A 22617-nucleotide genomic window follows, 5' to 3' on the forward strand; every position below is an offset into this window, starting at 1 on the left:
GAATTTCACTTAAACGATGACATATAAGCTGACCTAACTGGTTATATTAACTGGGTTCCTGACTGCTTACATTTAGCTATGCATCATCGGCAAGACTAATTTTATTTTCCCCAAGAAATGAGTCTTTCCATCTTGCAGCACATGATTTATTAGATATTTTTAGAAGGATAGCTTGCAAAAGATCATAATCTACCAAGATGCAGCTTAGTATCGTTACACAAAACACTGCATTGTATTCCTGTGAGTCCTCATTAGAGACTGGAAAAAGACCAATTCTAAGAGTTTCCTCTGTCCAGAGGGAAAGTTGATGATGAATTCTGGAAATAATACACACTTGGGGTCAGAAAGGTGGTGAGCCTAGTGTTTACATGATCACCTGTGGGACTAGACAGCCTGCGTTCTAATACACTTAAAACAAGCCGCTTAACCCTCTCTGAAATTCGGCTTCCCCGTGTGTAAAAAGGAACTGTAGCGCTATCTCATAAGGATTCCGAGGGAATTAAAGTATGTAGTACCTTGAATACAGCACTGACACACAAAAATTAACCATCAGTCAGCAATTATTGGTAGATCAGGAGTCTGGAAGGCGGAAGCGGTGTCAGTGAGGGGCTTTGCTCACAGGTTTCTAGAAGAGACTCAGAATCGTGCAGTTATGCCGCGTGTTGTTCCCTACGGTAAGTGCCTGGGAACCGGTGGGGGGTGGGGTGGAGGGGAGGCATTAGAGGAGGCTGCCGGTGCAGCAGGGACGGGAGGGCCGATTTTCTCTGAAGGCTTGTAAAGCTTCCTGCATGTGCTCCATATGCCTGAGGAAGTTGCCAAGGAGATGGCAACTTTTTTTGTTCTTTTTCCTCTGAAGGGTTGAATTATTTTAAAGCGCTTGCAATTCAGTTTTAAAAATGCACCTAATGAAATAAGTGCACTAAATAGGAATTGAGGCCGTTGTGATTTCACTTCACTACGACTAGAATTAAACAAAATCCAGAGGCACTGTTCTTCGCTTCAATGCAAATTATTAAATTGGACGGTGCCAGCACGTCCCTCGGGAAGAGGTAAAGGTGCTGCCTCCTAAGGAGTGGGCGAGGGGCCCCGGATGTCAGGGCTTCTCCGAGGAGCTATTCTAAAATAAATCTGAAAGACGACCTTTACCTAAGGCCGTGCTTATACAGCATAACTTGCACATTGTGTTTCGTGAGATCAAGGAGGAACGATGACAAGGCAGTGTGTCAGGATGTTTTAAGCTCTTTCTGTCAGGAAAGAAGAAGAGCATTACACATCTGTGTCAGTAAGGGGAGAAAAGTTCAACCTCCAATCAGGAACCGTGACAGAAAGTGATGAGCTATTTTTGGTTTACATTAATTAGAGAAAGGATAACGAGCTCCTCACAATTGTTCTCTCGTTTCCTGCAACTCTCACCTGCTTTGGCGACAGTGGTGGTGCTCGCGGTCAAAGAGGCAGTGGTTGCGGGGGGGGGGGGGGGGGTCACAGATAGAAAAGTCCAAACCATAACAACTGAAAAACTAAAAATCCCACAAGTACAAGACGACTGGATCTTCCTGTAAGAAGGATACTACTTATATCTGTGACCATTAAAAATAAATTAGATTGGCTTATCTATCAGATGAACCCTTTAGGTGTATTGTTAAGAGTTTATGATATGGTTTCATATTCTCCTCTATGGAATGTATTTCAGGGTCTGCCTATGGAAAGCACTGCCTTCTTTCTCAGACCTTTTTTGTGAGCATCACGGGCCCTGAGTGTGGACCACTATCTCGTTTAGACAGCACCGTGCAACAGAACTTGCTGTAATGACGGAAAAGTTCTGTACCTGTGCGGTCCAACCTAACAGCCACATGACCGTCAAGTACTTGAAAGATGAATGTGAGACTACAGAACTGATTGTTTTAAAAAGCTTTATTGAGGAATTATTTACATACAATAAGCAATGTAGCCACAATTTCCATTTCCTATGCTCTTTTTCCCACTGTAGAGATGTGTGTTTTCACATAGTGTCGTTTTCCTTCTGCCTGAGTTCTTCGTTTAACATGCCTTGCAGTGTGGAGCCACTGGTGAGGAATTCTTCCAGCTTCTGTGTATCTGAGAAGTCCTTCTCTTCACTTCGTTTCTATGTAGATTTCTTACTGAATATAGAATTCCAAGTTGACAGCCTTTTCTTTTCAGTCCTTAAGAATGCTGTCTTCTCACCTGCATTACTTCCAATGAGAAATCTCTGTCATCCTTAGCTCCTGTATGTAATGTGTCTGTTGTTCTCTGGCTGCTTTTAACATCTGTTTATCACCAATTTTGAGTCGCTTGGTTATGGTGCACCTTGGCGTCGCTTGCTTCAGGTTTCTTATTCCTGGGATTCATTGGGCTTCCTGGAATTGTGAGTTTATCAAATTTGAAAAATTCTTAAGACTTTCTGTCTTCAAACAATTTTTATGTCCCTCCTCCTCCTCTTCAAGTCTGAATGTGTGCTACCTCTCACTGATGCTCTGTTCTTTTTAAATTTCTCTTCTGTTTTTGTGTTTCTTTGGATAGCTTCTATCGCTATTTCTTCAAGTGCACTAGCACGTTCTTCTGTGATGTCCAGTCCCTATAATCCCATCCAGTATAATTTTCATCCACTCATCGTAGTTTTCATGTCTGGGCTTTTTCATAGCTTCTATGTTTCCACTTTTAACTTTTTGAACACACAGAATATAGTAATAATACTTGTTATAAGTCCTTGTCTTTTTAATCTAACATCGATGTCTGTTCTGAGTCAGCGTCAATTAATTGATTTTTTCTCTTTATTATGGGTTGTATATCCCTGCTTCTTTGCATGCCTGATGATTTTGGGTCAGTTACCAGACATTATGAATTTTAACTTGTTGGATTCTGGGTTTTTAAAAATTGCTATAAATATTCTTGAGCTTTCAACCTTTCTTTCCTTTAGCATGTTTGATTTAAATTTTTTACTTGTTACTGAAGTACTAGAAGAGTCCTTCCAGGCTCACAACTCATGGTTTACAATGTCCTATAAATTTTGGGGATTGATGTCAAATTTTGGAAAACTCTAAGTTTTCTTTTTGTTATAATGGACTACAAGATTTATGCTGTGATTAATATTAAAGACTTTTTGAATTATGATATTGCAAACCAGTTTGTCTCGGTGTCCTCAATGTGGAGACGTAAGTGTTGTGGTATCTTTATTGATGTTAAAATATCGTGCAGGAGAGGAGCAAACTTTCATTCTTAGGAGGCACCAAAGAGAAGTGAACCATCCACTTAAAATTTTACTCATCTGATGACTGTCTCCATACTAAAGGAGTTACTGACAATTGAATTTATACGAATTTAATAGCATAGGAAGCAAATCATCTGAGAGGCAGATCTGTACACGTTAAAAGCAAGATCAGGGACTCAGATCGCTGGGTTTCACACCTGGTTCTAGCAATGTCCTGTGACTTTGAGGAAGTTGCTTAAATGTCCTGCAGCTCATCTAAATGGCCGATTGCCGCATGAAAGTCTCACAGCTGCATTCCTCATTAGGAACATGCATATTAAAACCACAGAGAATTACTGTCCTATGCTCACGAGAAAGGTTAAAACTACAAAGACAGAACAAAAGTAGTGTGTTGAGGGTTTGGAGTAACTTATGCACTTGCTGATGGGAGTGTCCGTTAGTGAAATCCTTTTAGAAAAGTGCCTGATGTTACCTATTCCACCTAAACATATTCATATGTTATGTCCTCATTCACATCCCACTCCTGAGGAGGTACTGGTCAGAACTGAGGACATGTGTTTACCGAAAACCTCGCGATTGCTATGCTGTGATGGTCAGAGCAGCACCATGCACACCACCTCTGAACTAGAATCCACCCAGATGCCCACTGACAGACACATAGGTAAATAAAGTGTGGTCTATTCAAATAATTAAATATTAAACAGCAATAGGAGTTAACAATCTGCAGCAACAGCCAACAGTGTGATTGAGTAATCCAAACATAGTTTTTGGAGGAAGGCTCCAAGCACAAAAGAGTAACTATCTTATTATTCAAAGCATATAAAGTACAGACTCAGGCAAATCTATTCCCTGTTCTCAGAGATCAGGAGGGTGGTCACCTGTGTGTGATGGGGGAGCGGCAAGGGGGTGCTGAGGAGTGTTCTTCACCTTGGGGGTCCCTGTATGTGCGTCTTCACTTTCTCTGTATCCAGCAAAGCATTTGCTTACCATCTCCTTGTGCATATTACATTCCAGTGCAAAGCTTAAAAAATTCAGCATTTCGATTGCTTGATTTTTGAATTATTAAGCTCATTCATGCCTAAGGAGAGCGAGCCCGTTGCGTCACACACCTACATAACTAGTCCTCAGAAGACTAACTTCACGAGCCGCAGGGAAAGCAGGCCCCCGGGTCAGCCTGCACTGCATTCTTGGCAAAGTCTGTCCCTGCCATCTGGGTCTTGATTGTGAAAGTATTTCCTAACCTCGAGTTCTGTCAATGATTTTTAAAAGAGCTTTTATTTTCTTTTTAATCTTCTGAGGTTTACACACAATAGATCTGAACGGGGTTTGAGTAACTGGAGGGTTTATGAAAGAGGCTATCTCCAGGTACGTACCTTCTTAGAACCCGAATGTTTCCAATGAAGGACATCCCTGAGTTTATAAAAACAAATCAAAGGCAGCTTCACTTTCCCTGGGAGTGAAGGGAGAGTCGGCTCAAACTCTGGGCTCCTGGCCGATTTTTTTTCTTTTACTATGCAGGACTTTCTGATGGGCGGAGCATCCAGCAACCCCTTTAATTCCCAAGCTGTGTTTCAACTTCCTTTTGGAGCAAGTGGTTTCCCGTACTTCTCACAGTTTTCAGCAGAGGAGAGCCTGACACAGTGTGAGCGCGTCAACCCCTACATGTACCCCTAAAGGACCCTCAAAATGCGATTTCCAGCAAAGATTGTGTGGCTTACGTTATGGGCTGCTTGTGTTGCAGAAGGTAAGAGTAAAAAGGTTTTTTTTTCCTATATTGCAAAACATTTGCTAACATGCTTTTCACAGTGGTAATAAAAACTTGGTCTAAAAAAAGTGGTATAATTACCGTTCTGTAGCTTAATGTGTAAGAGGCTTTCTCTTGGAAGATGAAAATGTTTATTCTTGGAGGAAATTTGGTTTCCTAGTTCATGATAGGTAACTAATTATGTGAGAGATATTCGATTGACTTTTTAAAACTTTGTCATTCATGAAGTCCCAACATTTTTCACTTAGTCACCAAATTTTGATTGAATGCTTATTTGAAATCAGCCTCTAATCAGGAATATTAGCAAATAAAACAAAACCTCTTCCCTTGAGGGCCTTTCAGTCTAGAAAATAAAGACATACCCTTTTTAAGTTGCATATTTAGTAATATTTTAGGTTTTCTCAAATATGCTTAATGCTTTTTGAAAGATAGTCTTTTTTTAGTTATGCATGCTAATATGCTATTGCTTGATATTTACCTTGTAAATCTTATATCCAACCACTTTTAAACCAAGTATACAGTCATTTCCCTGACCACAAAAATATTACAACTAATAATAACTAATATCACAACATAATATACCAAAATATGATTGCATTGGCAAAGTGTTCTAGAATAATGTTAATGTTACCAATCATAGCAAACATCTTTTACTTTACACGAGTGGTTTTGTCTCTTCCTTAAGAGGAATACTTTTAGTGCTTCACAATTTGCACATTCTTTGCTGAGATTTTACGTTACTGCATTTGTCACGTACAGACGATTTGTTGTTTCTAGCTCACTGATGAGCTAGAATTGATGAGACTTGATGCCAAGTTTAAATAAACTGTTTAAACTGATGACAAAGCAGAATCTGAAATACTATTAAAATTGGGTGCTACAAACATGGTAAAAATTAAATAATAGTGATTTAAATGCCTTGCTTACCTAAGCGATTCCAATGGACTCGTTTCACTTGTTTACATACCCATTTCTTAGATAAAGTACAGCTTTTGTATCTAAAAGAATGCTGAGGTGATTAGCCTCATGATTTTCACAAAAGCGCACGTGTGGCACAAACTAGTAGAGAAAACTGCGTGAACTTTCAGTGGATGTAGGACTGGTTTATTCCTTGTTTGCCAACTGTTTCTGAAACTTAGTTGAAACGTCAGTCAGTTTCATCAGCCTCGCTCGCCCTGTCAGAAATCACACTCAACACAGTGGCCTTGATCCTTAATGACACCCACGCAGACATCAGCCTCTGCCTCTGTCTTTGTCTCCCACGTAGAAAGAGGTGTGGAACACAAACTGAGTACTGAGAAATACTAAATTAAGTGCTGAAGGCTAAGTTGAGGAACTGAGAAAAGACAGTTGTGTATACTGTCACAATCTGCTTTACTCCACCAGATCCAGTGCTTTGGCACTTCATAAATGGTCCCTGTCCTCTTAAGAGTGAACGTTCCTCACAAAATATTATTCGCTACTTAAAAAGACTCAGAGCCAAGAGGAAGAATTTATAAGCTCAATTTTCTATTTTCCCCACTCTTTAAAAAAGATATTGGAGACCAAGTAGTACCTTGTAAATGCAGTAGTTTGTCTGCATTTACATCCTTACTCGTGCAGAAACCTCAGCTGTTTCCTTGTGGAAGGTTAAGGCTGGAGAGTCACCCCAGGCTACTAAGAGTTTGGTCGGGTTTACGAAGTTTAGAATAACAGTTCTTCAGTAATGCTGCATAGTTTCTGCTGTCTGGAATATCTTGTCACCAAGCTTTGCAAGACAAGCTTTTAGATTTCAAGTCCAAAAAGTGTATACTCTTTGAAATTAACCATGGCTCAGAAATTTCAGGCTGATCAAAGTAAATAAATTAAAACTCAGCTGAAACATGTTCAAATACACGCTGGCTCTGTTGTTTGGAGAGATGTGTGTTTCCTAATTCTGGAGGTTTAAAGGGCAAAAATGTTCTTTCGGGAGCTGAAATATGTTACACATCAAAGAGAGATTCTATTCTGACAGAGAGAGAATTTATTTTTTTACACATGGTTTTGAATTTGAGTTAAATCTAGTGCAAAAAGAAGAATTGATATTATGTTCATAAGAATTAATTACAAATTAATAAAAAGGACTCTTTTATAAGGATAGATGTGAATGTTATGTCTAGTTACCTAATCCAGAAAGCTTCTGATAGTGGTTTACAATTCTGAATTCTATGTTTCAACTCTAGTGTGATAAATAAGAATCCCCTCCTCTCCAAAAAAAAAAAAACAAACAAACAAAAACCATATTTTCTGAGATAGTAGAATGGATGTTGATCTACGTGGTGTGACTTAAAGTGGACCAGTGGCCCAATTATCTTCAGTATCTTCTCTCCTACAATGTCTCACATGTGGATAACACTATAAATTCAACCAGTCTGAAGTGTATGTGGCATGGCAAATACTTGGAATAAATGCTTTGGGATAGTTAAATTTAGTATGATTTACCACAATTTATTGTGAATTATTACATGCTGTTAAGTTTTCTGCAACAGTTTTGGTGGGGAAAGGCAGACATGAATGAGGAGGAGGTAAGGACCCCGGAAGATGAGGTTTCCCCAGGTAGGAAGAGCCGATGGATGAAGGGGTCTAGCGGGCGCTTTGAGAAGATGCCCACAGGAATGTCAGGAGAGGGAGAGCCTTGCGGACTGGAAGCTTAGGCACCCGGAGAATGCATTTGCTATTCTTGCCTGCACAGGATTTTAAGCCAGAACTAACTTATCTAAGTATTGCTACAATTCCCCTTAGCGTGAAGTAAGCTTCCAGGTCTAAGTGGAGGCACAGGTTAGGAAGGGTTCTTCACGTTTGGCCTCTGGTTGCGAGGGCTGGAGCCTCAGCCTAAGATGACCCACATGTACCCTCTCAGCCCGGGACTGCCCCACTGCCTCTGCCACGTTTCCTTCTTCCCAGCTCTGCCTCCTCCTCCTTCTCAACCCACACACCTGCCCGCCCCTGGAATTCTGCCAACCAGTCTGTCCCATGCTCACTTAACTAATGTGCCTTTACCCATTTCTTAACAGCTTTACCCAGTCTCAGAACACAATGCACAAAAAGGACATGATCTCATTGAAAAAATAAAGTGCTACATTTTAGCTTAAGATTATAAGGAAATATTACAGAAATGGCTCAAAGAAAGTAAGCTAATGCAACAGGGAAAAAATCTCAAAAACAATAAAACGAAAGGGGAAAAAAGACTTGACAGGACACTTGATTCATCTTGACATTTTAACTCAGAGAGACAAGTTTCTCATAAACCTTGTTACTAGAAATGTAATAGATAGAAAAGTGATTGTAGAAATGTTCCTTCAAAAGTTACCCAAAGTTTTTTTTGAGCTAAATTGATTCCTGACTTCAAAAAGCGTAACATAAATTCAAACTTAGGACACACAGAGAAGATGTAGGATGGAATTACAGGCGTTAAGAGTTTCTTGGGTTGATGCGACAGAGGTGCACTCAACATGCATCCCCACGTCTTCTCCTATCTGTTACATTTGCCACCGTCTACTCTGCCCCTCCCACAGGTTACCCATAATCTCCCGGTACAGTGGAAAGGCTCCGAGACAGCATCACGCTCTTCTGTTCACACACTCATTTATCCGTCCATTCAGTGATCACTATTTTGAGTGACTACGTGCCAGGCACTTTCCAAAAGGAGGTCACTTAGGAGGCAAAGCAAAAGGGATGATTCTTGTATTTTAATAATATATTGTATTTTATCATATAAAGCATTTTGATGGCGATAAACAAAAATGCTATAGGGGAGGCAAGAAACTCAAACTGGAGTGAAAGGATGGAGCTGAGTGGGGTTGACGAGCTGGTCTGTGAGAGGTGCAGTGAAGAGAGAGAAACACATCAGGGCTGTGAAGACATCCCGGGCAGGCTCTGAAGGCTGACTAGGATTTAGCCACACGAGGATGACAAGGAGGAGGCTCAACTGCGCGCACGAAGGACTAAAAGTGGTTCTGTAAAAGCGGAGGACTCAGAGCATCTCCCGTATTTCTAATTCTTTAATCAGCTGAAGTCGCCTAAGTGCTTCAGGCGAAGTTGGGTAGAGCGTGTGTTGCTTCTCTTCCCTTTCTCTTTTCGTACGTACCCCCAAGACTGTCATGAGGGGCCTTGTGCTGGGGGAGGTTACATTTTGATGGGAGGACAGATGACACTGTAGCAAACACAAACGTGATGGTGGATCATCGTAAAGGCAGCAAAGCAGGGGCGGAGGGAAGAGAGCAGAGACGGGTGGTGGAGACGGAGTCGTAGCCTGGCTGGCCTCGGAGCCGAGAGGTAAGCAGGTCATCTGGAGGAGGAGACACTGGGATAGAGCCTGAAAGATGAGACAAAGCCAGCCACCAAAAGTCGACGGTAAAGACGTTCGAGGAGGAGAAAATAAACAATGTGCGCAAAAGGCCTCAGGGGAAAAACGTACGCTGGAGATGCTTAACCAAATACAAACCAACAATGAAACCAGGGCAGCTTTGGCACAGTGAGTAAAGGGTGGGGTGACAAGCCAAGATCAGAGAGAACGGCAGGAGCCGAACACGGCGCCCAGGCCTCGGGATGGAGTTGTCTGAGAAGTGATAGAAGAACTGTAATCCCAGGAGCGGCGCGGCCAAATTTGCAGAAACCTCTGTAGCTCCGCGGCGAGTGGGAGGGGGGAGCCCGGAGACCCGTTAGCAGGTTGACTCACAGCCAAGCTGACGGATGAGGAGCTCAGAACTAAGGTTGTGAAGATGGCAGTGGAAAGATGGAAAAATGGAGTAAGAGGAGATAACATCTTTTTCTTACGGGGTCAAGAGATGCCATTTAAAGTTTACAGAAAAAAACACCAGAGTTTTAAATATCATTTGAAGTAAAAAGTGTAATCAATACGAGAACTCTTTCTAGCTAGTGAATCTGTGTACACGGAGTACATCCTGTGAGAGGCTGGTAGGGACAGTCTATGAAGGAGATGCATCCTTGACTTTTATGTCTGGTCATTAAGAGCAATTAAAGAGGGACAGACATACTGCTCTTCCGGTGAACACATTCATTACTTTAATAAAAACCATTTAATTCAAATAAATTAAGTGATACAAAAAATTTTATTACTTTTTCCTTGCAGTAGTTTAATGATAGGAGAGGAATTAAGTTTATCAAAATGTTAATATATTAGTGAAAAGTAGTTTTCCACTCACAATGTTGGCATCTACATTTGAAATTTAACTCACCATTTTTTCTAGTAACCCAAACGCCCTGCAGTGGATCTGAATTTCGAAAATGGGAAACACACATATTAGCCTGTAATTAAACACGAACTTTCCATTTAAAAACATGAACATTAACTTGAAAAAACGAAACCAAAACTCCGACTTTGGTTTTGGGATTTTTGGGGTTTTTTTCCTCAGGGGTGGGTAGGAACAGGCTCAGGTGGTTTGTGTTGATTTATGATAGGTTATGAGCACCATCTAGCGGAGGGAAAGTATGTTTACTTAAATTTTAGAAACCAAAACTAATGTGGAATCATTGATTGCAAAGTTTCCTAACAGGTGTGCTTAATGTTTGCAAAAACATGGAAGAGCACATATGAAAGCCCACACAAGCGTTATTTATTGTGTAAAAATGAAGTTGCACGCGGAGCCTTCTGTTCTACAGAATGCTGTAGAACGTTTCTGTAATGGATATATTCCATAATGGGATTCCGCTCTGTTGATTAATTTTTCCCTTTCCTTTATAAAAGAAGTTCTAGAATAGAAAGTTAAACCATCATTACAAACCCAAGCAGTTTAGCAATGAAAACAGTATCAATAAATATATATATGGTGAGAAGTATCTTTGAATTCACCATTTTGAAAGTAATGTGTTGAGGGTGTACTGATGAAATCGTCCTCATATCAAGAGTAGTTATATCTAAATTAAGCAGCAAGCAGTATTAAAAACATTAGCAATTATAAACAGTAGGCTTGAGTTTTGTCATTCATTTTGTGTATTCTTCTCTATGTCATTTTGTTAATGAATTATTTTGGAAGTTAAGAATCATATAGGTCTTCTGCCCATTTTTGGATTGGGTTGTTTGTTTTTTTCTTATTAAGTCATATGAGCTGCTTATATATTCTGGAGATCAAGCCTTTGTCAGTTTCACTTTTGCAAAAATTTTCCATAGGCTGTCGTTTTGTTTTGCTTATGGTTTCCTTAGCTGTGCAAAAGCTCGTAAGTTTAATTAGGTCCTATTTGTTTATTCTTGCTTTTATTTCTATTGCTTGGGTAGACTGCCCTAGGAGAACATTGCTAAGATGTATGTGAGATAATGTTTTTCCTATGTTTTCTCCAATGAAGACATATGAATGATCAATAGGCACATGAAAAAATGCTCAACATCACTAAATATCAGAGAAATGCAAATCAAAACTACAATGAGGTATCACCTCACACCAGTCAGAATGGCCATCATTCAAAACTCCATGAATGATAAATGCTGGAGAGGCTGTGGAGAAAAGGGAACCCTCCTACACTGCTGGTGGGAATGCAGTTTGGTGCAGCCACTGTGGAGAACAGTATGGAGATCTCTCAAAAGATTAGGAATAGACTTACCATATGACCCAGGAATCCTGCTCCTGGACATATATCCAGAAGGAACCCTAGTTGAAAAAGACACCTGCACCCCAATGTTCATAGCAGCACTATTTACAATAGCCAAGACAGGGAAACAACCTAAATGTCCATCAACAGCTGACTAGGTAAAGAAGATGTGGTATATTTATACCATGGAACACTATTCAGCCATAAAAACAGACAACATAACACCATTCGCAGCAACATGGACGTCCCTGGAGAATGTCATTCTAAGTGAAGTAAGCCAGAAAGAGAACGAAAAATTCTATATGAGATCGCTCATATGTGGAATCTAAAAAAAAAAAAAAAAAAAAAAAAAGACAAATGAACTTAAATATAAAACAGAAACAGACTCACAGAAGTGTGGTTGCCGGGGGGAGGGGGATGGGAAGGGGCAGACTGGGAGTTCGAAATTTGTAGATACTGACAAGTATATATAGAATAGATAAACAAGTTTATACTGAATAGCACAGGGAAATATATACAAGATCTTGTGGTAGCTCATGGTGAAAAAGAATGTGACAATGAATATATGTATGTTCACGTATGACTGAAAAATTGTGCTCTACACTGGAAATGGACACAACATTGTAAAATGACTATAACTCAATAAAATAAAATAAAGAATCATATAGTATATGCAGATTCTATTATTTTAATGTCTTTATTGTGAAATATATGAGTGAAAAAAGTATGAATGAACTGGATTAAAAATAATTATGATTACCCATACCAAGGGGTGGAACATTCCAGGTGTCCCCAAGTCCCCACAGGTTTCTTCTAGGCCAGTACCCCTTCCACCTAGAAGAAAACATCATCTTAATATTTATGGAAATTATATTTTTGCTCTTTCTTCACAGCTTCACAGTGTGTGTACACATTCCTGTTATATACCGAGTTTTTTATAGAAGAAATAATTTTGTGGTATTTGGTGTACCTTCGTGCCTTTTTACTTCCTGTGATCATTATTATCTGTTTTCGTGTCATGTTGTGGCACTGGTGTACTACTCCACTGCATAGACGTACTCTAAATTTGAATCCATCCAACTGTTGGTAGCCACTGGAGTCATTTCCATTTTTAACTATGAAAAAGATCATACTCGACTGTAAAATATTACTGTACATGAAACCTAGTTCACCGTGTGCATGAGTTTCTCCAGGCTGCGTTTCTAGAACTAAAACTGCTGACTGATAAACAATGTGTATCTTCAACTTCACTATGAGTTGCTAAGCTCCTTTCTGTTGTGAGGGTTCCAGTTTTCCCTCCCATCAGCAGTGCGTAAGGCTCCATGTTCTTTCCAAGTGGTGGGAGTTTTCAACATTAAAAATTTTTGCCGGTCATGTTATTTTATTCATGGTTTATTTTGACTTTAATTTTCACCTGCAGTTTGAACAATTTTTCATAAATTTACTGATCACTTGGTTTTCTTTTTAGACCATTCAAGTCTTTTACCCATTATTCTTTCCCCACCCCCACATATAAGTGATACCATACAGTTTTTAACTGTCTCTGTCTGACTTGCTTATTTCACTTAGCATAATACCCTCAAGATTCATCCATGCCGTAGCAAAAGGCAAATTTTTCCTTCTTTTTATGGGTGAATAACTTTCCATTGTACGTATATACAGCAATTTCTTTATCCATTCATCCTCCCAGGGGCACCTAGGTGGTGCCCATACTTTGGCTATTCTGAGTAACGCTGCAATGAACATGGGAGTGCAGATAGATACTAATTTAGTAAAAACCATTGACTTGAACTGAAGCATTTAATCTGCTCCTGTACAACAAAATTACTGACATGTTTGAGTTAAAATCTAATACTCAATCCCCTTTGCCATATTTTTTCCTCTCTGAGCTCATTATCCTTTGATTGGGTTATATTTTGTTATTTAATCTTTTCCTGTCAACTAGGCTGGAAGTTTTTAATTTCAATTATGCTTCTGTAATTTTGACAATTAGTTTAGAAATTAAAACATGCCTTCTTATCAAAGTTTAATTTATCAGAGTTCCATCAGGGAAACATAGTCAGTAAAAGTTTATCATGTATTTATCTACCTACCTATCTGCCTGTCTGTCTACCTACCTGCCTATAGGAAAAAAGATGTATCACAAGGCAAGAGACTGTCTAAGGCAGTGATGATGAGCAGGTCCAAAGGCCACAGGGCAGGTCGTCAGAGAGAAGAACGAATTTCTTCTCTTAATTGGATCAAGCTCAGCTTTTAAAACCATTCAAGTGGCTTAATCACCCCTGCACAAATTATCCAGGATAATCTTGTTTAAAATTAATTGCTTAGGATTCTATCTAGCAACGTGCCTTCCCAGCAGAGTCGAGATTCGTGTCTGACTAAATAGACGGGGTGGCTGGCTAGCCGAGGTGACCCCTCATCAAAGGGATCACAGCGGCCTCATACGTTTCCAGTCCCCTGGACGCTGTGAGTCTTCAAGTCATACGTTCTCAGTTTTAAGTCCTCTTCTCCCAGTTAAACGCTATTGTCATGCACTGTATGTCTGTGTGTGTGACTGTGTGTGTATTTAAAACCACACACGACAATACAGTTTCACTGCTTTGCAGTCAGTGTGTGGTTAGATTTACTCGCTTTTGTACTACTTTCTTTGTTCTTTGTTTCTTCTCTCATCACAAACCACATGCCTGGGATCATTTTCCTTTTACTGAAGTACATCTCTGTTTCCCTTTAATGGGAATCTGTAACAGCAAAATCTCTCAGATTTTATTAATCAGAATCTTGAATCTTGAAAAATTGTTTCTTCGAACAGAATTCCAGGTAGATGGTTACTGCTTTATGCAAACTGGAGGGACCAGTTCACGGCTTCCGGCTTCTGCTATTGCTGTTGAAATGTCAGCTTTGAATCTAACCATTCTGATCCCCGATCTAATGCAAGTTCTCTAGAGGCAGAAAGTCCATGCCACCACCTGCCTTGGTCTCATGTTACTACTTGCCCGCATTATTAAGTACTCCCCAAAACACATGCTTAAAACCCAGAAAATGTTTCCTCAGATGACTGTACCACAATTTGATAAGATTAATATTTTAATATAAAAAATACTGGGAGTAAACATCTGGGACACAAATATCTCAGTTGACCTTTTATTATTGCCTTAGGATACCTCTTTTCAGATTGAAATTATTTGCTAATTTACATGAGTAGTTTTAAGATTCTTTATAAATATCACCAAACTGCTTTCTATTAAGATTATAGTCCTTTATACCTCTAATTTCACTTAATCATAGTATTTGTATCACTTCATTTTCTACAACATTGAGTGTCATCTCCTTTATATGTTTGTTATTGAAATCTGTCAAAAAATGTCATTTACATTGAATTTTCATGTCTTTGATTTTTAGTAATGTTAAATTATTGGCCATTTTTAAGAAAATCATCTATTATCCTTTGATATTGTCCCTTTGGTAGTGCTCATGCTTTTGTTATTGCAAGAAGTGCTATTGTGTGGAAAATAACTTTGCAGTTAATTTTCCTTTGAATTTTGCATAGATTATATTTTCATAAATAGAATTTTTTAAATTTCATAAATGGAATATTAAAAATATTCTAATGTGTGTATACTTTTTACAATTTGCTTTATTCACTAAAGTTGTGTCTTTGATATTTAGTCACAGTTTTCTGAAAAGAGTAAGGATTCAACTTTATTCCATTTCATCTCCAGTGGTTTTGATCTGAGACTGTCAGTCAGATTCACACTCTAGAGCTGACCCCCTCAGTGCCAAGGGTACCCGACTTCAGGAGGCAGCACAGAGTAGGGAGTGTAGCAGCCGGCACAGCACACGCCTGGTGAGGATTTCAGACGCCCAGTCGTCACTTCTGAGGGCTCAGCCACCCCAGGGGGTGCTTCTATGCACGAGGGATGAGAGCTGGTGCAAGCACAGGTCACCTTGTGGAGGGCCGCCAAGGGCCTAGACACCTGCAGCTTAGACACCCTGGTTGTCGCTGAGGATCTGCAGCGTGAATCGTGCTCTCAGCATTTTTATCTACTGCTTTCTACTTGCTTTAGATTTCATTTCATTTCTTTACTAGGTAAATTTATTTCTGATCACATTTTTCTGCTTCTCTGAGCGTCTCCTCATTTTTGTCCAAAGCAATACATTTTGTATGAAATAAATGTGATGATAAAGTTTGTATTACTTACCACCACTGACATGAGCACTCCTTCTTGATCCAGTCAGGAACTGGGTTCAGATGGGGCTAGGCTGCACCTGCTGTTTGAGTGAGTCCACTTCAGTTTTCCAAAGTGTCCAGGCGGAGACATTCTTGAGCTTTTTATCAAGAATCTCACTGGTTTCTTTTTCCTCCATGCCAAACTCAAGGATAGCATGATCTTGCTCCTCTGCTGTTTTGACCTCTGTTTTTAAATCTCGCCCTGAGGGACTTTCAAATGTGGCACATGTCTTGATTAGGATACCAGCTGTGTGCATGAAGTAGCCCTTTTTCTTCCTAGAACTTTTTCATGAGACTATAGGAAATTTCAGTCCACCCTTAGGAAGCTACTTCGGCTCCAGCAAAGCACTCTGATTCTGCAAAGTTTTAGAATGTTTCACATTAGATGCACCTCCAAAAGTTTGTCTGGTTCTTCCTTCCCTCCTTAACATTCCTGTATCCAGACAAACCCCAAGCTTCAGTCTACACTGAGTTGGTAACATATCCAGGTAAGAAACAGCCAGAGACAATATATTTGCAAAAAACAGGTCCTTCCCAGCTCACTTCATCCTCTTTGCTCCCACCATTTCCAATTCCTTTCAACGTGCAGTGCACCCACAGCCCCCTCTCCCCACATGCAATTTGCTGCTGTTTTTCCAACCTGCAGGAGGAGCTGCTCTGTTCCACTCCATTCTACCCTATTTGGAATGTTCCTACATAATTGTGTATCATCTTCCCATGCTTTATTTTTCTAAATAGAATTTACCTACCTGTAATGCACATTATACATTTCTTTGAATATTTATTTAATAACTAACTTCCTCACTAGAGTGAAAACATTTTGAGAGCAGATACTTTGTCTCCTTATTCATTGTTTTTTCTTCAGAACTTGGAATAGTGCCCAACAAATATTTTCTGAATTAATGAGAGAACAGTAGACTGTAGTGCAGCAGTTAAGAATAATAGAGTGAAGCAGAACTATTTATCTGTAAAGTCATTCTTACAAATCTATGTAGATTTAATTTCTGTAAGGTAAAATATATATTTTATATGTACTAAGACATACATTTGGATGGACTTGAATAGGGTTTTTTAAGCAAAAATAACCTAAACATATTATATATTTAAATAGTTATTTAAACACCTACTTTGTTTTCATTTTTTTCTAGATTGTACAGAACCCCCTCCAAGAAAGCAAACAGAAATTCTGTCAGGTTCCTGGACTGCACAAACATACCAAGAAGGCACTCAGGCGACATACAAATGCCATCCTGGATACAGAACCCTTGGGAGTATTGTCATGGTGTGCAGGGGTGGGAAATGGGTGTCTCTTCATCCGTCAAGGATATGTCAGAGTAAGTAATGCCTACATTTGTGAAATCTATGAAAAATATTAGTTGTGAGAATACTGAGTGATATTGTAGCAATACTGGCTTAATTTCATCACTGTTGTCATTTAAATACAAAACAGTACATCCTCATTATTCTTAAAAAGGGTCTGTAATCTTCCAAAATTAAAAAAAAAAGCATACAGATAACTTTGCCATTTGTCACTTTTCCATATTTTCAATTCTGTCGTCTAATGTAATATCAAACATCTGTGTCCTTGAACCCCTATGTAAATTGCATCCCCATGCTAATAACTAATATTATATCCCTTTCATTCATTTTAGAAAAGCCCTGTGGACATCCTGGAGACACTTCCTTTGGTTCTTTCCATCTTGCAGAAGGAACTAAGTTTGAATATGGTGCAAAGGTTGTTTATACGTGTGATGAGGGGTAGGTAGTCAATACAGAAAGAGGTTTATAATTCAGATAATCTGTAACTGAAATAGTAAATAGAAACTGTATTAATTTATATGTTTACAGTTCCTACATTTTTCTATGAGCATTTTTATAAGTAACATACAAGCAACCTGAAAATTTAAACTGTAATGAAAACAATTATTATATTTGGGTACAATTATCCTCTCCTCAACATCGAAAAATTAAAATGACTTATAATTACTCTGATAAACTGTAGTTACAGGAGGGTGGGAAAATAGCATGCATTTAGATAAAAATTCACTGCAACAAGTCCTCACTACATTCTGCTCTGTGCAGAGCACTATGGGAGGTGGCAATGGCAGGCACAGTGGGAGTGGTAACAAAATTAGAATACATGGTATCTATTTAGATAAAATTCTGTAAAATTTAGGAGAAACAAGACTTTTACACTGACATAGTAACTACTATTTTTTAAGGTTCCACAATCTTCACATCATTCCTATCACATGGACCAGAAATGCTGCTATGTTCATAATCATTGACTTTGTGGTCTCCAACCACCTACTGGGTTTCCATGGCTAATCTTAACCCTGTGTTACCTCCTCAGCGTTCTTTCTTTCCTGTTATTCCCAGCCAGGCCAAATTATTTTGAAGAAAGCGTCATACATGAGAAAACGGGACCATGACAATTTTATACTATATAAATAATATAAGTAAGATCAAGAAATTACAGCTGGAATCTTATTATTTTTTCCTCACTTACTTCTTGATTTCAGACAATCAAATATATTTTAAAGCTCAGGCTTTGGAGTAAGCTTATATTCCAAAACTACCACCTAATAAGTATATGCATTTTTTTTTAAATCTTTTTACTCCCACGTCCTCACGTATAAAAGCAGAAACAAATCGAGCGTATCACAGGACTGATGGGCGAGATGAACAAGACACGCGCGCGAAGCCCTCACAAGAGTCCTGGGGTATTGCGGACGCCCGATACGTGTCAGTTCTTATGACTTAATCTCTCCCTGGTCACCACACGAGGGAGATTTTTCAGAGCTTTTACCCCAACCTTCAGTCGTCACTGCTGACCTTTCTACACGTGACCAATTAGATGAAGACCATCTGGGCCTGAGCCGTCCAGTCGGCCCCACTCTTCTCTGAAATAACCCTTTCAATCCAGGCTAGGCTGGCCCCTTCAGTCTCCACCATGACCTGACAAAAGGGATCAAAACTCGTGAACGTCCTCCTCTAGATCTCCTAAGTCGCAGTGATAATAAGATTCATAATTTGGTGAAGAGGTTACGGACATACCTGCCTTGGCTCCGGCTCCGCGCCGCTCACCTCTGCCTCCCTCATCTTGTAGAAACTTTGGGTAGCCGCCGTCTCCACCGCCCACCTGGTGCTTTCAACAGGACCAGACACTTGTCAGTGACGCGCAAGTCCCCGGGCTGTGACAAGGCCAGCGCGGAGCGCGTGCGATCTCCTGACCGGGCGCGGGCTTCCTACACCCACGGCTCCTGCCGGCGAACCTGCCAGGCCCACCGCCTGTCCCGTCCGCCTCCTCGCTGCTGAACACGGCGCGGCCGAAGCCAGCCGCCTGCCAGGACGCTCGGCGTGGGGAGCCGGCCTCCCCGCGACAGCAGGGCCTCCGCGCAGGTTTCCTGCTGCCTTGCCGCCGGAGACCAGGCCCTCACTTTTCTCCAAACCAGCGTTTGCACAGTCTCTCTTTCTCCCTTCCTCCCCCCACGCAGACGGGCCCTGGTGAGGCCAACCTTCTGGAGTTGGTCCTTCGGCCTGGTGTCCTCGAGCCAGCAGAACCAGAGCGCATCGTGCTCAGAAGCAGAGGAAAGCGGCTCGCTTTCCTCACGGAGCAGCCGTGGGAGAGCGGGCTCCAGAGCGGGAGACCCGCCCCCCAGGCTGTGGGCGGGGCCGCTCTGCCGGTTCCCTCGTCGCGGAGGGGCGGGTGGGGCTGCGCGACTGCGGCCGGCCGCAGGGCCCAGCGCGCAGGCGCAGCAGCGTCCCTGCACACAGCCGCCTCCGCCATGTTGAGTCCCGGTGTCCCGCGTGGCAGGGGCGGCGTTTCCACACAAGACCTGCGCCGAGGCGTTGGCGCCGCCACTTTGCACCGGGAGCTCTGGTGTGAAGGGCCTGGGCGGAGGGCTCTGCGTGCGGCCCCCTGCGGGCCAGTGAAGCCAGACCAAGCACGAAGGGAGAAGGAAGAGGTTAGACTTTACATGTTACCCGGATTCTTCCCAGAATTGTGAACGGGCTTTACCGGTGACACTAGGCGGTTTTGTGTAGAATTTTGCAGAACCCCTGAAAGAGGTGTGAGCAAATGGATGGGTCCCTGGTGCAGACTGAAAATAATGTTATAACGTTAAAATATTAACTTTCTCTGTTATAAGGCGGAACCAAGAGAGGCGCCAGAGAAGAACCTTTCATAACCAATTATTTCGTGCCTGCGTGTGAGGCACAGAGTTCCTGTTTGACTTCAAGTTCCGTGACTCCCATTTCATCTGCTGAAATGTTTTCTTTTCTCAGAGAATTAGGAACAAACCCACAGCAGTCAGAGAAGGAGGAAGTGTTGTTTGAGGGAGGAAGTTGGTTTGTGTTCCTTATGTAATGGGCGGAACAGCTCTTATTTGCAGATGAAGGAAACATTGGTGTGTGTAGAATTTAGAAGTTTATGAAAGGCCCTTTTTCAAAGTTCTGTGGTTATCAAATGCCTTCCATTATTCTGAGGGAAAGTTTGGGCTTTTTTCTTTTTCTTTTCTTTTTTTTTTTTTTTTTTTTTTTTTTTGCCTTCAGCTGTCCCCTATAATAAGGATGCTTTGCCTTCATCTAAAGCCTCTGGCGATGACTGCACACTTTGCCCCTGCCCCAAAGAGCTTGCCTTCAAGTACAGCGTTTTCAATTTTAAGGCCTGATGACTTACTAGAATTCGACCCTGAGCAGCTTATACAAGCAGACTTGACTCGGTGACCACGCTCTGGAAAGAATCTCGGGGAGGGAGGTGGAGTGATGGAGACGGGCTGAAAATAAACCACAGACTAAGAAATTTTTGCTAGAACTATGCTTGATACGGAAAAAGTCCAAAGAGTCTAGAAAATAATACAATTGTGGAAAGGAGGAGTTCGGAGTAAGATTGGATAGGGTGGCGTACGGTAGCTGTTGGTAACTATCAGTTTCTAGCTTCTGTTTTTGGTTCATGGAGATTGTTAAGTTGTTAAATGTAACCAATTAATTGACTCAATGAAAAAGTAAATGTGCATTGCCCATGAAGCAATCATGAGCTTGTGTCGTCAACCAAGGATTCTGATTATTCCAAGTCCATGTACCTGAGGGCTTGAGGGCCTTAAGTAAGAAAAGAAAGGAAGGAGGCATATGCTGTTAATTTTCCCTGAAATGGAGTTTCTGGACATTTGGAATAGTATCACACTTAAAACTGCATATAAACACACATTAGCTCACAACTCTGTTATTTTTGGTTTTCAGGTATCAGATGCTAGGTGAGCTGAATTTCCGTGAATGTGAAACAAATGGATGGAGCAACAGTGTTCCTGTATGTGAAGGTAGATATAAAACTGATCTACAAGGATATTAAAACATATACTTAAAATATCAGGATTTTTTGAAATATCTTACATTAAAATATTCTGAAAGTCTGTAATTAAATATTTCTTCCTCATAGTATTTTTGTGTATTCTACTGTAGTATAGAGTGGATGTCTAATCTTTTTATTGCCACAGTATTATGTGTTTCAATAACCAAATATAAATACAGCCTCATCTGATCTAATATTAGAAGCATAAGAGATGAAAAAAATTAAGTTTTTTTTCCTTTTGGATTCTAACCTCTAGAAAAAACACAGATATCACATCAAAATGAAGATGAGATTTTCAGCTTTATTAATGAAAAGGCAGTCCCCCACATAACCACCCCAGCACAGGGATCTCTGGTAATAGCTGGAGTGGAGAATGTGATTTAGACGCCTTCCCACTCTTGCCTGACAAGGAGAGTCTTCCTCTGGTCTTAGTCCTCCTGACAAGAGGCAGGAAGTGAGGAAGAGCTCTGCCCTTTCTTATTGATCCATAAAGGATGAGAAAATATACATCCTGTTCCCAAGTTTTGAATTAGTAATTCTGATCTCTAATCATCATGAAAATAGAAGAGATCACTAAGAATCATTGTTTCCTAGGTCCATGGTGAGGTGTGAGTAGTGAGGAAGAAGGAACAATGCGGGGGTGGGTGAGGGAGGCAGGGAAAGAGGGAAGAAGGGAAAGAGAGAAAGGAAGAGGAGGAGGAAGGGGAGGGGAAGAAGGAAAATTAAAGACTATTTATTTATTGAAGTAAACATAATCAGAAGGTTTGCTTTTATGCCTTTTAGGAATACAATTTTATATCATTGTGGGACTTAGATGGAAATTTTGTTTTAATTATCCCAAACTTTATAATTCTCAATTATTTAAGAAACACTTGTTTGCTACTGCAAAAAATATGAACTATCATTCAAAAACTCAAAAAAGTAATTTTCTTCATTCACTCCCATAGAAAAGAATTAGAAATAAACTTACTGATTTTTTTTTAATTAGTAGAATTTATTTCTGGCTGACAGGTATATCAAATGCATCTTAAAAAAAATAAGCTATTTCCTCCAATCTTGCTATTGATTATATATGCACATAATATATATAAGCATGTATATGTATTCACTTATTTTTCATGATAAAGTCTTCAATTTCTGTTAGAAAATGCTATATTTATTTTTTCAGTTATTAAGTGTTCACCAGTAACGGAACCAGAGAATGGAATTCTCATTGGTGCCCAGGAACCAAGCCAAGATTACACTTTTGGACAAGTGGTACAGTTTGAGTGTAATTCAGGTTACATGCTTGATGGACCTAAACAAATACACTGCTCAACAGGTGGTATGTGGAGTGAAGAAAAACCGAAATGTGTGGGTAAGATCCATGTACTGTTCACTTGATTATTTGAATGACTTTAACTTTTCTTCTCATGAAAGTATGCTTTTCAAAACACCATGCGCCCTACAGAACCTGCAGACACTGACAGTCACAGCACTTACGC

At 40.3% G+C, this 22617-nt stretch overlaps 1 protein-coding gene across 2 annotated transcripts in view; it reads left to right on the top strand.

Moving 5' to 3' along the window:
• The first annotated feature begins 4818 nt into the window (after positions 1 to 4818).
• LOC102543113 (complement factor H) overlaps positions 4819 to 22617 on the top strand; it is a 70345-nt gene continuing 52546 nt past the window's right edge. The window contains exons 1-5 of one of the 2 annotated variants that reach the window (XM_072948749.1): positions 4819 to 4970; positions 16932 to 17117; positions 17436 to 17541; positions 21025 to 21101; positions 22302 to 22490. In XM_072948749.1, coding sequence (XP_072804850.1) covers positions 4913 to 4970; positions 16932 to 17117; positions 17436 to 17541; positions 21025 to 21101; positions 22302 to 22490 — 616 coding nt within the window. In that variant the 5' untranslated portion in view covers positions 4819 to 4912. Of the gene's footprint in view, positions 4971 to 16931; positions 17118 to 17435; positions 17542 to 19568; positions 19752 to 21024; positions 21102 to 22301; positions 22491 to 22617 lie in introns of those variants that run through there. The other variant, XM_072948750.1, reaches the window with a different exon arrangement.

This window comes from Vicugna pacos, chromosome 23 (genome assembly GCF_048564905.1).
Source record: "Vicugna pacos chromosome 23, VicPac4, whole genome shotgun sequence".
Lineage (NCBI taxonomy): Eukaryota > Metazoa > Chordata > Mammalia > Artiodactyla > Camelidae > Vicugna > Vicugna pacos.